This window comes from Ambystoma mexicanum, chromosome 12 (genome assembly GCF_040938575.1).
Source record: "Ambystoma mexicanum isolate Mex_15411 chromosome 12, UKY_AmexF1_1, whole genome shotgun sequence".
NCBI lineage: Eukaryota > Metazoa > Chordata > Amphibia > Caudata > Ambystomatidae > Ambystoma > Ambystoma mexicanum.
Window position 1 is genome coordinate 595213488 of NC_090936.1, and position 20179 is coordinate 595233666.

Sequence of the window (20179 nt, forward strand, 5' to 3'; positions counted from 1 at the left end):
TCTTAGGTGCCACAAATCGCTGTACAGAGACATTACAACCCCTACAACTCCAATCCAATTACTACATCAAACATGATACAAAGGTGTATACATTTCCCAAATAGGATGGCACAAAGGGAGGGGTTGGGAACCTATAAAAAGTGCAGGCTGTTTGGTGGAACTAGAGAGAAAGGAGGGTGGATGGTAACATCAGGGGATAGGAGAAATGCAAAAGGGATAGTTGAAGACCATGTTCAGGAGGAAGGCAGAGAAGTGACTGGGAAGAGTGGGGGTACAAGCAGGTGTCAAAGAGGTTAGGGCAAATTGGAGGAGAAACAGGAGGAAGAGAAGAAGATGGGAGGAGCAGAAACTGTCCTTTTTAGGCGCAAGACCATTGCGACCAATAGGGGAGAAAGGGGAGGACAAGCCCTTGGTGAGGAGAGGCAGAAGACTAAGACAGGGAGGTGGCACTTAAAAACCTGAGGACCAGGATGGTGAATTGATCACTCACATCAGGCAGGGGACCCGGATTGAGAATCAACAACTGTGAGAAACCTGAGGGCGTCCTCACATCTACTCCCCTTGTGACCTCTTCTCATTGCTTTTGGATCCTGACCCTGGGGGTGGAGCGGCGAGGGAGGATCACCTGGGTAGGGGGTCCTTGGGGATTGGGGACAAGATGTTCTCAGGTGAGACACAATATTCAGCATTTCCCTTTCATGAAGAACCCCCTATCCCAGAGGCAGTTATGGGATATTTCTATCCCTATCCCACTGACCAAGAACACGTCAGGAGATATGATCCAACCAGAAGCACCAGAATGAGGGTGAAGAAGAGAGGGGTTATGGGTGAGGTAGGCGCGACATGATATCCCCTTTTCCCTCTAAAAACAATCCAGCTCTCCCCCAGCATTTATGGGCTATTGCAAAACATCTCCCCTCATTTGACCCGTCACAGTACTGAGACGAGTAAGAGGCAACTAGGAGTAGTAAACACCAAGAGGTATTTTCACCACCCTGGCGCTGAGACGAAGAAGACTGTGAATGCATACCATTGGGGAAGTCAGGCATGTCCCACTAATAAGTTGACTAGAGGTCAAGCAATTGATCTTACTGACCCTAGAGAGTATAAGAGGTGGAGCTGCATGCCATGGAGAGAGACTAGTTTGCAAGCAGGGAACGAAGGGGATGAAACAGGCTGGCGTGAAGCAAGTTGGAGACATGACTGGCAAGCGTGCGAGTCCGGGGAAGGAGAGAGACGGCTGGGCCGAGTGCGGGCCGTGAGAGGGTCTAAATCGATGGGCGAGTTCCGGTTGCCAGTAGCAACAGGAGGCTGTGCTCTGCCCGAAGCCCGCAGCTGCTGCGGCAAGCGGGAGAGCGAGGAAATCTCTTGGTGGCAAACCGTGAGGGAGGCAAAGTTTGTGAATCCAGGAGGATCGCAGAATGCTGCCGTGTATTCTGAGAATGCAGAACGAAAGGAAATAGGAAAACCATGAATGTCGAATGATCTGAAAGTAATTAAGCATAGTTCTGGATAACAAAGTGAACATTTTTTAATATTAAACGGGTAGTGAACACTTGCAAAGGAATTATTAAGCAAATATTGAATACCAACCTGAATGAAAACGTTTTGGGCAAAGCTACAAGATGATGAAAGCAAATGGGGAAGTGCCCATTTAAAAGAGTGCAAATGTGAAAGAGCCTAACAGAAAGGCAGGGAATAAATAAGACAACCACAAAGTAAATTGGCAATGTCAAGGGAACGTTATGAATAACTACCATGTGGCAAGGCCAAAGAGTGGCAAAAGGTAATGTGACACATTGTGGCAAAGCCCGGAGGCTAACCAGGAGAAGCTAAGAGAGTGTGAACCTGCACAGACAGCCAAGAGGCCAACAAGGAGAATCTAAGTGAACGTGAATACTTTACATTTGTAATGCGTGACCTAGGACCCGAGGGCTTAAGGGCGCACAGGAACTAACAAACTAACACATAGGACACAGACAGAGTTTAGAGCCAAGACCAACTTTGCAGCGGAATAGAATGACAGGCAAGTAGCAAAGCTAGCAGAACAACAACATTTTTAATTTCTTCTTAAAGATTTTAGTGGACTTGATTTCCCTTAGGTCAGGTGGGAGAGAGTTCCGCGGTCTACGGGCTGCATTGAGGTGTCTTCAATTGATGTGTGTTATTAGATCTAAGAGATCTGAGATTATGTTTCTCCAAGAGAAGATCCTTCAGTTAAGCTGGCATAGGTCCCACTCGACATTTGTGAGTGACTAATAGCAGACAGTACCTTACTCTTGCTTCCACTGGGAGCCAGTGTAGGCTCTGCCCAGTTTACGAGACGTGATCTCTCCAGTTGAGGCATTTGACCACCCTCCCAGCACTGTTTTGGATCACCTGAAGACGTTTAAACTCCGATTTCAGGATACCTATCAGGCGACTACTACAATAATCAATCTTTGCTCCTACTATGGCCCTTGCAATTGTCTCATGAGAGGCTGAAGGTGGGCCAACAGTTTAATATAGTAGGGCGAGGAAGAGACCAGACTGCTGACTTGCACCATCATATTAAGATTTTCATCCAAAACTATGCCTAGGGTTTTAACTTTCTTTTTTACATCAAATTTGAAACCAGCAATAGATAAGCATTCATAGATTGGACCTAGCTTCCTAATCTTATTCTGTGTACCCACCACCATGCGTTCCGTCTTTTCCTTATTTAAAGCCAGCCCATTCTGCAACATCCGGGCTTGAATCAGGCCGTACACCTTATTAATATTATGTTCATCCTCTATGTATGACCCTGTTAGCGGGATGACACATTGGGCCTCATTACAAGCTTGCCGGGCTGGAAACAACTGTACTGGTAAGCTTGCCGGTACCGTTGTTTCCGGACTGACAAACGATGAGTTCTGCGAGCAGGTGCCGTCCCACTCACCAGGTCCGACCTGGCAGGTGGAACAGCACCCGCCCACAGACCTTGATGGTAGCACCAGCACCATTTTGAATGGTGCCGGTGCTACCATCCTCCCCATTCCTTGAGTCCAATGGGACTCAAATGGGAATGGGAGTCATCTTTTACGGCGCCCGACAATGGGCAATTACCGGGTCCACCGGGGCTGTAATGCCCCGGTAATTGCCCATTGCCGGGTGCCGGAACATTCATGACTCCGGCGGCAGCCGTACCAGTATTTACCGGCACGACTACCGCAACCTCGTAATGACCCCCATTGAGTTTCATCCGCATAATTAGCAAACGTTATGCCTTTCGTCTCCAGTAAATCAAAGAATGGCACTGTAAAATATTATAAAGAGTCGGGCAAACGCAGGTGCCCTGAGGAACGCCATAGGCTAGGTTCACAGGCCTAGCCTCCGCCTCCCCACTAAAAACTATACACTGTCGCTCAAAAAGGAGGCGATCCACTGAGCAGTGTTCTTTGAAAAATGTGCAACTTCTTTCAAACGAGTGATCAGAATGGAATGATCAACTAAGTCAAAGGCCGCAGAGAGATCCAACAGCATAAGGAGCGAAGCCTGGCCTTTGTTCATGGAATCGAGTAACTTGGATTTCAATTCCAGGAGTGCTGTTTCTGTCCCATGAGTCTGTCTGAAACCAGATTGATATTTGTTTAGAATCTGATGATTGTTCAAGTGGGTGGAGATTTGACCATAGGCCACACGATCCAATATCTTTAGAAGAAAAGGTGTATTTGGTATAGGCCTGTACTTTGTCACTGTTTTCGGACATAAACCTGGTTTCTTTAAAAGAGGGGTAATCCAGGCTTTTTTTATCCCCTCTGGAACATGATTTTCACAAAGAAGGCATTCACAAATTTGCACATAGCAGTAATTAACTTAGGAGAGCAGGCTTTTATTATCATAGCGGAGCATGGGTCCCCCTTACATCTTGTAGTTTTAAGCTGCTCAATTACATTAGCCAATTCGGTCTCCGACTCACCAGGTGTCTCTGAAATCCCTGCAACTGACGCCATATTGGAGGAATGTTTTTTGGATTCAGTGTCTTTTTTAATTGTATCCAGTTTGCCCATCATGGCACCCTGGATTGATGCACACCAGGCATCATTTATCAGCGGGGAATCATTGTTCTGTTCATTTAGAGAATCTTGTTCTTTTAAGATTTTGAACAGTTCCTTGCTTTCTGAACTCGATTTAGTAATTCAGTCATTAAGCAGATCTTTTTTGCAGACACTTTCAGTTTTGTATTGCTTAGCTGCTGCTTTATACGCTTCCAAGCTAGAGTTATCCTGACTTAGCCTCCAAGCATGAAAATATTTTATATTGATCGATTTAAGCTTCTGCAAATCAGAGCTAAACCAACTGCACATAGGGACAAATAGAAAAAACCTGTGTGGGCGGAAGAGCCTAGGGCTCTGTGATGGGTGGACCATGTGGTCTGACAACTGCACAAAGACCAGGGAACCCTCAATGGTGAAACATAAAAACACTTTGAAACAAACCAAAAAGGAGCTCTTTACGTGAACTGTTAATGCAATCCAGAAGGAGTGTCAAGTTGACCTGGAGTTGTGTTGAACATTGGAAGTTTGAAACCAAGTATAAGTTGATACGTTGGAGTCTTGGGGAAGGAAACCATGAGACTTGATGAATTACAATGCTGTCTTGAGGACGGAGCCTCAAGCCCCTTTTCTTTTTAACTGTGTTGCCTTAAGCTTGGGGGGAGGTAACCCAGAGGATTGTGTGGAACTTTCTTGAACTTGGGGAAGAGGAGATGAAGAGGAATTAGCTTTAGCTGTGAGGACAAGGATAGGTTTTGGACACACAGACTTAAGTTGAATTTTCTGACTGAGACTTTCCTTAGTTTCGTTCAGGTAGGGAAATCCCACCTCAGGTAGGGCAAGTTAGGCCTTCAACCATCCTGACATTTGATTTAATAAACCATCTTATTTTGAACTTCTGTTGTCTGTGTATTACTTCATGATGCCGTCACACAACTTAAAATACTATAGTAAACGCTGAACAATGAGAAACCATGATTGTATTGCTAAAGTTTTGTTGCATTTTCTTACTTGGGCCCAACCCTCTACATAACCCTAAAATAACTTTGGATAAGCATATCTTTCAGTCAGCCTCATGTTAATCCTTTTCTGCTTCCTCCCTGAGCGTATGCCCTGCCACTTCGGGTGTTCGCGTGAAACAGCTGCATAAACTCTAAAGAAGACATATCAGTGGCAAGACCGTTCTGGAGAGGGGAAAGGTGTACAAAACCAAAATAAGATTAGAGTAAGCCTACAGGAGAGAAGTGTCCATGACTAGCGAATTATGTTGGGGAAAGACACAGACTTACTGGGGGTGTAGAAGTTCTGAGTTAGTTCTTCCTGGCAAATAGATAAGAACCCTACAGGGACCTTTCCAGATTGGTTGTAGAGGTACAAGATCTCAAGACTCAAGGAGCTCATTATGCCACTCCGGAATCGTAGACAATATTTAGCCGGAATTTATTTCCAGTGATAGCAGCTAGTTCAACCTATTCGTTTTTAAATTGGACTGTACTGCTCTAGACTTATTTTGCATGGTGGGGAACAAGGAATGAATTACCTGACCTTAGGGTCCTGTGTACATATCCCATTACAGAGAAAGGCCCATTTGAAAACCATTGGAAAATGAATCCCCACAGGCGCACACTGAAATTCCATGCAAGAGTCCATAGTTTTGATTATCTCTGGGTCTGGTTTTCTTCCAACGTTAGGCTTGACCACATGTGATTAAACAAACAACGAGATTCAAACAGGCCATAGGTGGGGTAACCGGTTCCATGTGTTAATATCCCCGCAAATATATCGCCATACAAAAATATCACCATATTTTTGCAGAGATATTAAGGCATGGAACTTGCAGTGGACAGCCCAACCTCTGCATTATTTTTAAAGGAGCGGGGGACACCCCCGCAACCCCTGCTCCCAAAACCTCCAAATAATATCGCCTATGGCCGTTCCAGACGACCATATATACGACAATATTCTTGGTGGGGATAATATGTAGTGATACCTGGTAACCAGAGACATGGATATGTTTATGGCCAAACCCATCGATCTGGTGTTAAAGATGTACAATGGAAAAGCAGTCTTGGTCGCCAGGTTTGGTATGGAGCTGTGGGGCCACAGTAATGTTAACTCCATTGAGGTGGTGGAGAATAACTACTTTAAAAAAAGTCTTGTCCCTTCCTTGTTCGGCCACCAACTTTGATGAATTTACAGCCCATTTCTAAATGTGCTCCAGTGATATAATCTCAGCACAGCCTGTTCTCTGTTGGTTCAGACTCAGGGGCAATTCTAAAGCTGCATTGCCCATGAACAAATTAGATATCTAGTCCTTAAAGGTTCTAACTGGAGAATCCCCTGGCTGAAATATGTTAAGGCGTAACTTGCAGAAGGTAATGTGGGCCATTTGTGCCCTCCATCATCAGACATTCTATGTGCTAGTGAAATAAGAAATACCCCTATGGGGGGGGGGTGGTGGTGGTGGTGGTGGTGTGTGTGTGTGTGTGTGTGTGTGTGCGCGCTACTAAACGTCTCATCGCCTCATTTATTTTCTCTCATCTTGACTATTGTGCCGCCTGCCTGCTCGACCTTCCCTCCTCGCAGCTTACCCCTCTTTGTTCCATCTACAACTCTGCTATTGGAGAACTCTTCCTCTTATCTGCCTGCTCCTCTATTTCTTACTCTCTCCTATCTATCTCCTCACCGCTTGACTCTTCTCTTCCACTTTTTTGGTATCGCTTTGGCGTTTGCATGGTCTTGCTTCTTATTTTTCCTCTCTTCTTACCTTTTACTTCCTCCCCCACTTCCTCGATCCCAATTACTATTTTCTCTTTTACTTAACCCACTGCACCTCATCCTACTTCCGTTCCCTTCTTGCCCCCAAACACTGGAACTATTACCTCTTTTAATGTGTTCCTCATCTTCCTTTCCCGCTTTCAATTTGTTAGTCATCTACCCTTCAAGTTTTGCGTAACCAGCTTAAAACTCACTTACTGTCTCTTCTTTCTGATTCCTAATCTCCATTCTCTTTCGGCTAATCATTGTACTGGCAATTTCACCACTGATTTGCACTGTTTGTAATGCATTGTTCAGCAATGGTCTATGAAATACAAAATACACCCTGATCATGGCAATTAAAGTTTGCAAGTAGTCAGAGGAGATTTACCCTCCCCACGACCACTAGCTCCCCTTTTTGTTTTCTTTTTAAATGCAGCCTGCACCCTTATCATAGCTGCCAGGTCATTATTTTTAACAGGATGCAACCTCTCCTGGACACTTCTTCGAAGGAGCCCCGCCAGGTTCCAGGCACAAACGCGCTTGCGAGTACTGTTGCCCATGTGACGGCCACTATGTTACAGAGGCACAGAGGTATGGCAGGCAGGCCACAATAAATTCACGAAAACAACTGTTGATTTCCTTGAATATTTGAATGGCCATTTAATCAAATATATCAAAAGCGAGATTCAAGCAGTTTAAGGGCAGGCTGCTCATGAAGGGCTCTTATTTTACACGTTTTGTTTGGGACAGTTGGTTTTAGGGCACACTGCCTGAGGTTACAGTGGTTGTCTATTTTTTTTTAGGCTGCTTTGAGGCGGGCTTTTTCAGAGCAGATATTTTAGAGCAGGACTGCTTAAAAGAAAACCTTTTCTGGACAGGCTGCCTCACAGCAGTTTGTTAAAGGGCAAGCTGTTTCACGGTTATATTAGGAGGAACGTTTCCAGACACAGAACTAACTGCCAGTCGACGTCAACTCCTAACCGCCAAACATAGATCTACAATTTCAGGCCATTCTTGAATCAGGAATTGCCTAATGACAGGTATTAACCTGGAAAATCATCGACGTCGTGCCCCTAACATGACAACATCTTAATTATTGCAGCTGTTCCAATCAAATACACTTCCTGTCAAGTCCCTCAGTCTTGTCCCATTTGCTGAGAGCAATGCGCCAATCCAAATATTAGATTTTAATGGTGGCTACCAGGAGTGAACGCTGTGTCTAAACTAAGAGTCTAGCGATTGTATTGGTTCTGAGTGCCAATATATTGAGCAGAGCACCCCAGCCCCTACTGTTGTTAAAAATCTGGAACCTTACAGGGGTACTCCAAGCCCTCCCAACCAGTACCACAAGTCCACCCAAGGGCTTCGTACCTGCCGGAGGATCAAGGCCACGACATCTGTGGACTCCCAGTAGCTGGCGTGGAAGACGTGAGGTAACGTCACAGTGGGGAAGGCCGTGAGGGCATTTGGGCAGTAGAGAGTGTAATCGATCCGCTTCTTCCCCCACCATCTCTCGAGGACTGCAAGGATGAAAAAAAAACGTGTAATTGCTATCCCACCCAACTGACAGCAACCATCACCACAAGTGCCATGACAACTACTGCTAGGCATATTACACTCTAATGTTCGTTTATAAAGATCTATGTGAATACTGCGAACAAATCATTTTAAATCCCAATATACCGATTTCTTTTGACCTGTTTTTACTTCATATATATGTGGGGAGACCCCCGCAAATCCCGCAGCGCCCATACCTCTCAAACTTTTTTATTTACTTAACCGCCCCCCACCTCCCTCACACACCCCCCACATATATATGTGGTACAAAGGGCATCTCGAATTTCAGTATTTTGTGATTCGACATTTTGGGCATTCGAAATTTTGGTATGATTCCCTTTTATAACACAAACATGCTTTGATTAACAAAGATTAACCTACCCTCCAAGGGACACATCTCCAACAAAAGAAGAGAACACAAATGGCCCAAAATCTGTGACCATATCTCACTCAAAACGGCCTCACTCACCTTCAAATGCTTAAATAATGCAGCCCCCACCCCCATCTCGCAGCCAGAATAATAAAAAGAACCTCCACCCGCCCCACCAGAATGATGAACTCTTACTGCCTTCAGGTACCCAAATACAGACAAAAGAAAATGGGAGGCAGCAGCTTCCCTGTCATGGCAGCCCAACACTGGAACGCTCTCCCACTCAACATTAGAACAGACCAATCCTACTACAGCTTTAGGCAAAACACCCTCACCTGGTTACAGTCCAATGATCCCCATGACTGAACCGTACCCTCTCACACCAACTGACCCTAGCCAACCTGACTGTATATATGTACATTCCTTAACTGACCTGCCAAATGTAATTAACTATATGTATACTTGTAAATATGTAATGCTATGCTCTATAACTTATCTGTGCCTTACCCTGTACTAAGCTTTATATATAGCGGTCAAGTTTCACAGCGAGTAGAGCACTCGCTTTGACATCGGTGCAGAGTCTGCTAATGCAGGTTCCCCGGCGGGGCCAAACTCAGCCTTTCATCCTTCCAAGGTCGATAAATGAGCACCACACACCGTGGGTAATAATAAGCAGCGCTCAGATACCTGAGAGTTCGTAGCGCTATATAAATGCCAAATTATTATTATTATTATTATTATAATCGTACCTTCCTGCTCTCTGTTGCGCCCTGTTACCTCTGGGTTTTGCGCACCATACTAAATAAATAAACAAACAAATAAACAGCTGTAAAATATCAGTTTAGACCTCAAGTGCGATTCAGGCCTAAAATGCTGCTGTAAATGCATTTTAAAATGCATAGTTATGTAAATGTTTTATGTATATATGCGCATATTTGTAACTGTAACCTAAACTAACTGCATTTTAACTGTAAATTGTAATGCTCCTGTCTTATCTTGCTGTAACTAAAACACGCGCCCTGGTGCCCTCGGACCTGGTGCGCTCTATAAATGAAAGAAAAAAAAAGAAGAAAAAAAACGAAAAAGAAAAAAAAACAACACTCACGGTTTAATGACGCAAACAAATTACATAACCCTCATAACTGAACTCTGCTCGTCTCAAAAAGGATCGATAGTCCTGAATCAAAACTCTCTTTGCACAAGGATCAGAGATTATAATTTAACAGAATTGAACACTGATGTGTCGTTTCACACAAAGGATTTATTTCATCCCAAATGTGCTCCAGAACGGTATGGCTGCTTCCCAAAATCCAGCCGCACTCAACACTTGATGAGGTCAGGATTTACTGGAAACGATAAAAGCTTTTAAGTGCCTTGGTTTTTCCCAGTAGTCGGGAGTTCACTTGAGACATTGCATTGCAGAGTGAGCATTTTTATTTATTTATTTTATGTATTTATTTCTAGCGTGCTGAAAACTCACAGGCATCAGGGTGCACAGCAACACCACTGTACGAACATCCATGACCGGACAATGCAGACATCTCAGAAAGCCTCATGGCAAAAGCACCCTTCAGCTGAATAGCAAAGTCCTCAGATATTTGGGAATGAGAGCTGATTGGGTTCCTGTCGCAACTCCAAAGGCAGGGAGTGCCAAACGTGAGCCGCCATGACTGGGCAGAATTGGACAACTGGTGCCACGACGCACGCATACCTTGTCAGAATACGGTTTGCTACGGATAACCATCGCCATAACCCATAGCTGCAGGAAAACACCACGTCCGAAAGTTCCATTGTACCACAAGACATGGAGTATTCCTGCTCTACCCTGAGAGTTTCCCTTAGCCGGAATCCCTGGGTAAATCGAGTGTGCGCCTACAAGCGCGAGCAGGATGCAGAGGTTGCCCTATACGGTCATGGGTACTGCACGCCTCGGAGAATGGGGGCCTCGGTTCCCAAAACATGGCATTTATGTATTCAGAAGCTTCCGGGTATCCCGGCAGAGAATGTAAAATTGTGCGGAACACAGTTGCATTTTTATCACTCAAAAGATATAGTATTGCAGCTTCTCACCTCGAGAATTAGGGGGCCATTACACTGTATAAGATTGCATTTTGAACTACTATTTTTGACGTGAATTCTAGCACATTTGACAAAATATACAATTTTGTGAGGAGGTGTAGCATCACCGGAGGGGGGCTGGAAGAAAATACCACAATTGTCACGTCATCTTAGAAATGTCTGTACGCAATGTGGCACCTATAGGCCCTATTGAGTGTCCAGCCTTACTCCCGCTGTACCCCACCACCATCCAGCAGCTTCTTCCGTTTTTTGTCACAGCCCATTTTCACTTATGTTTCAGTTTTCCCTTCTGCCCCTGGAGATGCCATTTGCAAGCAGGCTTATCCATGCACCCCCATGGCTCCCAGATCCCTGTCCATTACCTCAGTGGGGTTGGTTAACTATAACTGTTAGGGTTAATATGCATGAGGGTCCTAGATTCGCAGCTCTGGGAAATTGTAGGCGAAGCCACTCTCTCAGCACCGCCAAGACCGCCACGTCCCCTTTCTACTGTAGATGTCTAAAGACTTTCAGCTTTCAGAAAATCTCAAAGCTTTCTCCAGGAAAATGACTGGTCTAACCTCCAGTGCCCTCCGCCTTTGCCATGCCACTTACTTGGTTGGAGGCCACAGCAGAGTAAGGCAGGAAAGGGGGTGCAAGCCAGTGTGGCCAGAGCCAGGGTGTAAGTGGGTGTGAGAGATTGAGAGAGACAGAGAGTGACTGCAAGAGTGAGAATGGGTGACTGTGGAAGAGTGTGTGAGATGAAGGGTGCCAGTAAGAGGATGAATGTTTAAAGGTGTGCGGGTGTGTGAGCTTATGGGTGACTGTGAGAGCTGTGTGAGCTTGTGGGTAACTTTGAAAAGGTGTGTGTCTGAGGGTGCCTTTGAAAGGGTGTGTGTTTGAGGGTGGCTGTGAGAGGGTATGTGAGATAGTGGGTGCCTTTGGAAGGGGCAGTGCAGCAAAGGTAGCAACGGGGAAAACAGAGGGCCAAAATGGAAGCAGCCCCTCGTTTTATTGGTCTCATTCACTGCTATGCGCTGGGACAATCAGGTATGGTGCATTACGGACACCCCAGAACAGCATCAGGCGTATATAAATATGCTTATTGCACACGAGCGAGCACATCCCACCCAGATGAGCGGTTTATAAACACTGAAACATCCACGCCGACACAGAAGAGAGGTAAGTGGAAAAACCAGCACACAAAGATGGCAAGAGGTGTATATTTTGCAGGCAATTCATTTTGATGGAATAGCGGCAAGATTGTATGATTTGCTTGCACATTGCAATATGCTATAAAATATGCTGGTAAGATAGCTCAGCTGGTTCAGCGCTCCCTGATGCGATCGGAGTGGGATCTGCAGGTCGCAGGTTCAAATCCAGGCAAGGACAACTCAGATTTTCATCCTCCCGAGGTGGATAAATGAGTACCAAATTTGGTTGGGTGGGTGATAATTGTATATAAATATGTTCTCTGTAATGCACTTTGCCGAAAGCGTTATATAACTAACTGTAAAAGGGACTTTAGGGTGGTGGTGAGAAGTGCACAGAGGACAAGAAGGCCCAGCCCGTCACATGAGTAGGATGGGGCGATAATTAGCCAGAAAACATTTTTTTTTAAATGCATTTTCAACTCGTCTGACCATGTTGGCGTTCACTTCTTTTCAAAGGAGGATGGGGCGTGGCTTGAAGCACCACCAATACAGACGCTTCTTTGTTAGCCTCTGTCAGAAGCCCGGGGAATATGTGTAAATTGCTCGAACCCGTGCAGCTTGGCTCCTAACGACGACTGGATATGGTGGAGGAACGCGAGGAGAAGAACTGGGGAAAGTGGCGACGTGAGCTGCCTCCCGGGGTCGAGGTAATCTTAAGCCATTCGACTAGCTAAAGTCCTTCCCGCAATAGTTGACTTGGACCAAATGGGGTTCGTGCTGGGCAGAGCGACTGGGGATAATATTCGCGACTCGGGCCCTAAACTTGGTGGAAACGGCAACTCTGGTACATCAAAAACTGGCTCTACTGGCGTTGGACGCAACTTAAGTGTTTGATAAAGTGGACTGGGCCTTCATGCTATACACACTTGAGGCATTCCGATTTTCCGAAGGATGGTCCTGGCTAATTACAGATTGCCAAAGACCACCGTGCAGCTTAACCTAGGGTGCACAGCCCCGCCCCCGCTCATATGCGTCACAAGACAGGGTTGTCCCCTATCTCCTTTATTGTTTGCCGTGGATATGGAACCCCTCGCCCAATGGATATGTGCTCTCCTCTATCAAAGGGGTTAAGATAAGCCACAAGCAACACAAACTCTCTTTTTAGGCGGACAATGTTCTGCTTACCCAAACAAACATCCGGCACTCTTTTAGAACTGAACTCCTTTGGCCAGTTGCCAGGATTCAAAATTAACTATAGCAAATCTGCAGCTCTGGGGGTGGGTCTAACCGCTGAAGAGATTCGCTCCTTTCAGCCCCCTTGCCCAATCAGGTGGAGTAGGAAAGCCATAGACTATCTGGGGGTCAGCATCTCATCGCTCCTGGGGGAATTGCATGGGTCTAATTTCCCACCCCTCTTTAAAGAACTGGAAGCTGACTTGGAGAGGTGGTCGTTCCAAGAGATCTCGCTGATGGGACGGCTCAAAGCCACTAAAGTGAATCTCTTCCCCCGGTTCCTATATGCCCGCTCGTCACTCCCTTTGGACGTTCTGCAGAAATCCCTCCTCCGATTACAACGAAAAATGCTAAGCTTCATCTGTTGGGGAAAGAAAGTGAGGATCCCGAAACAGGTGATGATGGGCAAATGGCACATGGGGGTTCTACACCTGTGCAAAGATTAGTGGCAGCGCAGATAGCACGAGCCCTACCATGGCTGACCCGCTGTAGCACACCGAAATGGGTAGACATCGAACAGTCTAGGATTCCGCTCTCCCTTTGTTCTCTACCTTATATTCCCCTAGCTGTATGGAAACGTTGGCCTGGCAAGCTTTCCTCTACCAAGACAATATTGAAAGTGTGGGACTGGGTGATAAAAACAAAAGTGATTCCACAGGGTTTGGCTCCATATCCTCCAGCTTTTCACAATCCATCTTTTACCCCTGGCATGCAACCCAAACATTTCAAGAATTGGGCACATGGAGGGCTATGAACCTTATCGCAACTATTTGAGAACGGCCAGCCTCGAACCTTTGAGAGTTGTAAGGAGGGGTTTCAATTGTCCGAGACTCATAGATATTCCTACACCCAACTCAGTCACTGGATCACACACCCAATGGTTAGAGAAGGGGCAATGCATGACCCGGGTACCATTGAACTCACCTTGCATGAGGGTCCGCTCAGGGGAAACATCTCTAGAGTGTATAAACTCTTGCAGAACGATATGCTGACTGCTCGACCAAACTATATGTCCCACTGGGAGGCAGACCTGGGCTATCCGCTAGTGGACCAGTCTTGGGCGGACATCTGGACAAGAAGTTACTCTGTTTTGAGATGTGTAACGAACAGGGAGTGTGCCCTCTAATTGCTCTTTCGCTGGTACTACCCCCCAGTATGGTTACACCACTTCCAAAACTCGTTAGACCCTAAATGCCGGCAAAATTGTGGATCGCAAGTGACCTACCTGCCCATGTTGAGGGATTGCCCTAGTGTTCCAAATATTTAGGGATAAGTGCTGGCTTCTATCGAAGCCATCACCCACACTGTGCTCCCGAGGTGTCAGGAGATGATTTTACTGGCCATCCCGGTCCAGGGGGTCTACCCGAGGTGGGAGACTATGGCCAAGCTGCTTACCCAACTCCTATTGGCAGCTAAAATTACAGTGGCCCGCACTTTGAAGTCCTCCGAGGGCCCACTATTGTCCCTATGGTAGATCAAAATCGGGGACATTCTGGTGGCAGAGAGTGTCACAGCGGTCAAGGACGGCAAACTGCATCAGTTCACAGGCATTTGGGCCCCGGTCTTGGAGTACGACCAGGACTTCCCCAGCTCAAACATACAAGCCGTGGTTGCCAAACATGTTTCTACAGGCCTGCTGAAAGGGTTCAGGGGAGGGAGGAGGACATGGGTGCAAGGAGAGGGAGTTACCTCGAACTATATTTATCCATACACTTGTAAAGGTGAGCTTTACTGCCGTACTTTCACTCTGTATTGCAACCTTTTTAAATAAAGTTGTTTAAAAAAAAAGGAGGCTGCTATAATTGCCAGTGATTGTTTATTATTTAAAGTTGGATCGGGAGTATTCAACGACAGTGAGAGCCCCGCCTTGCGCTGGGCTGCCCTCGAGGCTCTTTCCCTGTTGTCCCTAGTCCTGATGCTTCCCTGCTGGGTGCTTTGCGCCTCCTTACCTCAGGTGCTCTGGTGTTGTTGGGCAGTCCCACCCCCGGAAGGTGCATGCATTCACCGGCCCGATTGTCACATGGGGCTTGAGAGAGCCGCCACAATGAGCGCCCGGGCCCTCTCACCTCTGGGGTCTGGGCCTCGCCACCTGTCGGGTGAAACTCTTTCACCCTGGAAAAGACCTGCGCTCCGAAGCAGGGAGCACCAGATAGCGGACCCTCCCAAGGGTTCTACAATTTTCTGCCCGATTCGGGCGATGTCTGGCTGCTGCTGCGTTTGGTGTCGGGCCACCTTGTCCCTCACTCAGGCGCCTGCGAGGCACTCTCCTCTCACACTGACCCATGCCCACCGGGCATCATCAGAAAACGTCCTCTGGGGGATCCAGTGAGGTTGGTGTCTTTTATGAGTTGAAAGTCTCTTCACGTTTAGGTCAGAAACTATTAAGTGTTGTGGTGGTTGTTGGGGCGCTGGTTTCTGGAGTGTGTCTTTGGTAGGGCGGCTTGCATTGATGGTCTGTTGTATTGCTTCAATTTTCGTTCTTAGATTGGTTGTTATGTTGTCACATAGGGCTTGTGATGGTACGATGCATGTGCTGCACGAGGTTGGGCTTTAATTGACTTGATTTTGAATAATTCTTTATGTGGGTTTTTCGACGGTTGGATTATTGAAGTGTAATTTGCTTTTTTTGCTTTCAGGACTGCTGATTTGTACATTCAGAGTGGTCGTTGGTATGTTTTTGTCTGATTTGTTTGACTGATTTGTAATGCTTTAGTAATGAGATGTTGGAAAAGACTGTTTCTACTCTCAAAGGAAAAATGTCTCCTGGGAGTAATAGACTGCTTCAAAATTGAGGGACTGAAGAATGTACTGAAGGAATAGAATAAGAACATTGTGCTTGAATTGTTCAAAAATGATCCTCAACGAAGAGGCACGGAACCCACATTATATAATGATTTTATATGGATGAACGAACCATGAGCCTCCATAAAGTCTCAAAGAATCTCTTCTAAGCAATAAGAAAATAAAAGCTTGAATCTTTGAGACAGAGAGCAAGAAACAATGCAGCACCACATGGTAATGTGAGAAAAGGAGAAACAGTCATGCTCCAACATCAGGACTGTGCTGTCAACATCTCAGATTACACCCCAACACAGGCAGAAAACATGTTGCGGTCCAGTGCGCTCACACTCTTCCCTTCTAATCCCATTGAAAAAATAGAACTGTCCAGCGACGTTGAAGCCTGCTTCGGAACACTTCGATTGAAGGAATACTTTTATAACAAAACCAGACAACAGCAGGACAGAAATGGAAGTGTCAACAACTGGGACACAAAGTCCAAAAACAAAACTCCAACTAAACTCCGGACATTGGGCGCAAGCCAAAACTGGACCGCTATATTGAAAGTTTCAGACATAGCAACATCCACCATGCTGCGCCAATGCATTAGACACTCCTACAACCTGACACCTCCAGAAAGGAGGGCCATCAAATCTCGGAACAACAACAAGAGTAGAACAATCAAACCAGCAGACAAAGGAGGAGCAGTTGCCAAAATGAACACCAGTTACTATGTGCAGGAGGCGCACAGAAAACATTCTGAAACGAGATACTACAAAAAAGCTGCAGGATGGCATTCAGGAACACATTCAGGGCCTGGTACCCAATAAAACGAATACCTGGTACTTTCCACATGCTCCCCAAGATGCACAAAGAAAACCACCCTGGACGCCCAACCATTTCTGGATCTGGCCCGCTGACTGAGAACACCTCTGACTGGTTCGAGGGCATCTTGAAGCCACTTGTTAGAGACACACCGAGCTACAACCAGAACACCACTGACCTACTCAACAAACTGGATGGTATAGGGCCTCTCCGAGGGGGCACATTAGTAGGAACCATGGACATGGAGTCAGAGGTAAGTAACAATGATTTGGTGATCATAACCCACTTGATGACACTATAGCCAAGTGCATAAAATTCATCACGACTCAACTGTCACATTTGGCACTGATACTTCTCCCCAAGCGAAGAGGACGGCCATTGTTATTCGAATAGCTCCTCAGTATGCAAATTCATTCATGGTACAATTAGGCACAGATTTCCTTGCCACCTGTGACTGAGACCTTTGAGATACCTGTGCTACATTGATGTTATCCCCTGATTTGGACTGCTATGGAACAGGAACTCCTAAGCTTCCACAGAAAATGTAATGATTTCCACTCAACCATCAATCTCAAACTTTCCTACTCTCCTAAAAAGTGCATTTTCACACCACCACCCTAACAATAAATGATGATCAGCTAGAGACCATAGTATATCGCAAACCAACTGACCGGGCCAGCTATTTGACGAGTGACAGCTTCCAGCCAAGCATGCCGATGTTCCTACATGCCCTGTGCCTTTATAAAGACAAGTACAACAGCCGCTGCGCATTTAGATATATGTTAAGTTATAACCGAATATGCTCAGACACAAGGACGACGATAAAAAACTTACAAGCTTTCATATCAGACTTCATAAACCATGTATATACAACCACAGAATTGTGGACAGCCAGATTCACAGGGCGACATCAACCCCCCGGAGTAACCCTTCGAATTCAGAGCAAAAGAGGCCCAAACCTGGGTGCCACTGGTAGTCACATACAATCCAGAGTTGGAAGCCCTATGCAAAATTCCTAAGGAATTACAAACCATTCTGCCACAAGATGAATGTCAGAGAAGTTTCCATCGAGATGTCCCTCCTTGCTTTCACACAACCAGCCAATCTGAAGGGAATGATAAAAAACAAACTACATACAAATAGCACAGAAAATGGACCTATGCCATGCAAAAACAAAAAAGATGCCTAACCTCCTCACATAACAGTTCCAAAAAAACAATCAAGATATCCCACATGGGACTTGATTACAAAATAATGATGCATTTTACATGTGCATCCAACAACATTGTTTACTTGATTATGTGCATGAAATTCCTTGGGCGGGGCTACTAGGTACAGGAAATTGGTCAACCTATACATAATTGCATGAACCTGCACGGTTAGTGCCAAGGGATACACAAAGGAGTGTGTAGTTGGTGATCATTTCGCGGAAGTAAATCATACCCTTGATTATCTAAAAATTGCTGTACTCTGGGGACATTTTAGGACTGACAAAGCGAGGAAGACCTACAAATTCAATTAAATGCTGACAGGGGCGACCTGGTTTCATGAGTCACTATCTCAACTAACAAACACTTTCTCTTTCCAACCATAGAGATGCAGGGATCACAGCGCCAGCCCAACCAGCCTCTCTAAGGCAATAGCTCGTTGACAGACTCTCTCCAGCCCAGCTCCATGAGCCCTCAAAATGCTTTAGCCCAAAAGCTTCCCAAAGACTTGGGATGGCCTCTGTCTCAAGTAAGACCCCACCTTTTCCTCATGATTGTGATATAACACAATCCTGATATGGTATTTTACACAAACTTGTTACACTGAGCTGCAGAGGTAAAAGGCCTAAAACATTACCATTTAGGCCTCCTTCCTATCAGGCTTCCAGAGGCCCAAGCCTGATATGTGAATGGTTGTGCACCCAGTGATCCAGCCTGACACACTGAGTTTCAACTGGACTGCACCTTCCATGACTGACACAATCCCATCCCCTCCTGCCTTCCTGAGAGCAGTCTAACAGGGTGGGCTGTGTTTTCTTTTCTTTATCTTCTCTTTAGTTCCTCTAACCCATGCCTCCCCTGAAAACTGTAATTTGTAGGGGGCATTCACATCTCATGCATGCCTCTCTGAGCAAACTATAAATCAGGTACACAGACAGACACAGAAGGAGAAAAAGGAATTCCAGAACGGCTATTTAAGCTGTAATGTTGAATGTTTTTCAAGGGCTTCATTTCATCCCTGCCCAAGGAAGTGGTGACGTGGTAAAGACCACGAAGGCTTGCAAATAAATGACTTTGTTTACCCAATTAAGAAACTGACTTGTTTTCTTTTGGATCGAGACTCGATCACTAGTGTCGCTAATAGTGCTAGGAGCACCTAGCACTAGACAAAATACAAACTCCTTTCTTTCCATTCTCCTTTCACCCTGATCCATTGTAACCCCAGTTTGACCTCAGTGTTATTCGGCTCCATATTTGATCATTGGAGAGATAAGGATGCAGTTTATGTAAGATTATCTTCTCAGGAGGCGCAATTAAATCTTTTCATGAAAGTAAAAAAGACTGTCCATAACTGAACAAGACAGACTTCCCGACCTTCAACTTAAGCACTGGTTACTGTACACTACTATCAAAACTAGGGCTTGCAGGGAATAAACAGACTACGAGAAATGTATCAAAACTCCTGACAGTCGTGCAAACACCTAATTATGGCCTTATATAAAATGAGAAAATCAGCAGAATAACTATCTAAATTGGTCTTTATTTTGAAGTAGGAAAAGACCTTGGCTGACCCATTGCAGGCTTTGCCTGGGATCAATTGCTGAGGGATATACTGCTCTTTTCTAATAACTATTGGAAAATTGTGTCTAACCTGGCGCTTGCCGGTTCCATGTAATAATCTCGCCACAAAAATCTCGCCATGCAAAAATATAGCGGAAAAATTGCTGTTTTTTTGTGGCGACATTATTTATGGTCACCCATATAATATTGCAGCGACCTTTTCCCGGCGATATTATTTACGGCGACCATATATATGGGGATAATATTACCTGATACCCCCTTGCCGCCTGGCAAGTATTCCCCTCCTGCTGGAAAAGAGTTGAAGCACTGTATATTCTACTATGGACGCAAAAACGGTGGAATCCTTTCGCCCAGGAACATGATTTGTATGCAGTCGCTTGTTCTAATAAGACCTTTTCTGCCATGGGAGCCTGAGTGTAGGCTTTCCTTCCAAGGTCATCTAAAACAAACAAAAAAGGTGATGGCTGTAAGGTGTGGAATTAATCCATACCACTGGCATAACTCGGGGCAACCCTCCAGACCATCGTTCTTCAGTCTTCTAAGCCATTACAGAAGGGAAAAGACCAAGTACGAATCAGGCTTAGTCAAGGAGGCTAAAACATTTCTGGGTTTGCTTGTGGTCTTGTGCAGAAGGGATGT

General features: G+C 45.6%; 1 protein-coding gene across 2 annotated transcripts in view; it reads right to left on the reverse strand.

Moving 5' to 3' along the window:
- PITPNM1 (phosphatidylinositol transfer protein membrane associated 1) overlaps nt 1-20179 on the reverse strand; it is an 875847-nt gene that overhangs the window by 176420 nt on the left and 679248 nt on the right. For both annotated transcript variants that reach the window (XM_069628971.1, XM_069628972.1), the window contains exon 17: nt 8148-8296. In XM_069628971.1, coding sequence (XP_069485072.1) covers nt 8148-8296 — 149 coding nt within the window. The remainder of the gene's footprint in view (nt 1-8147; nt 8297-20179) is intronic.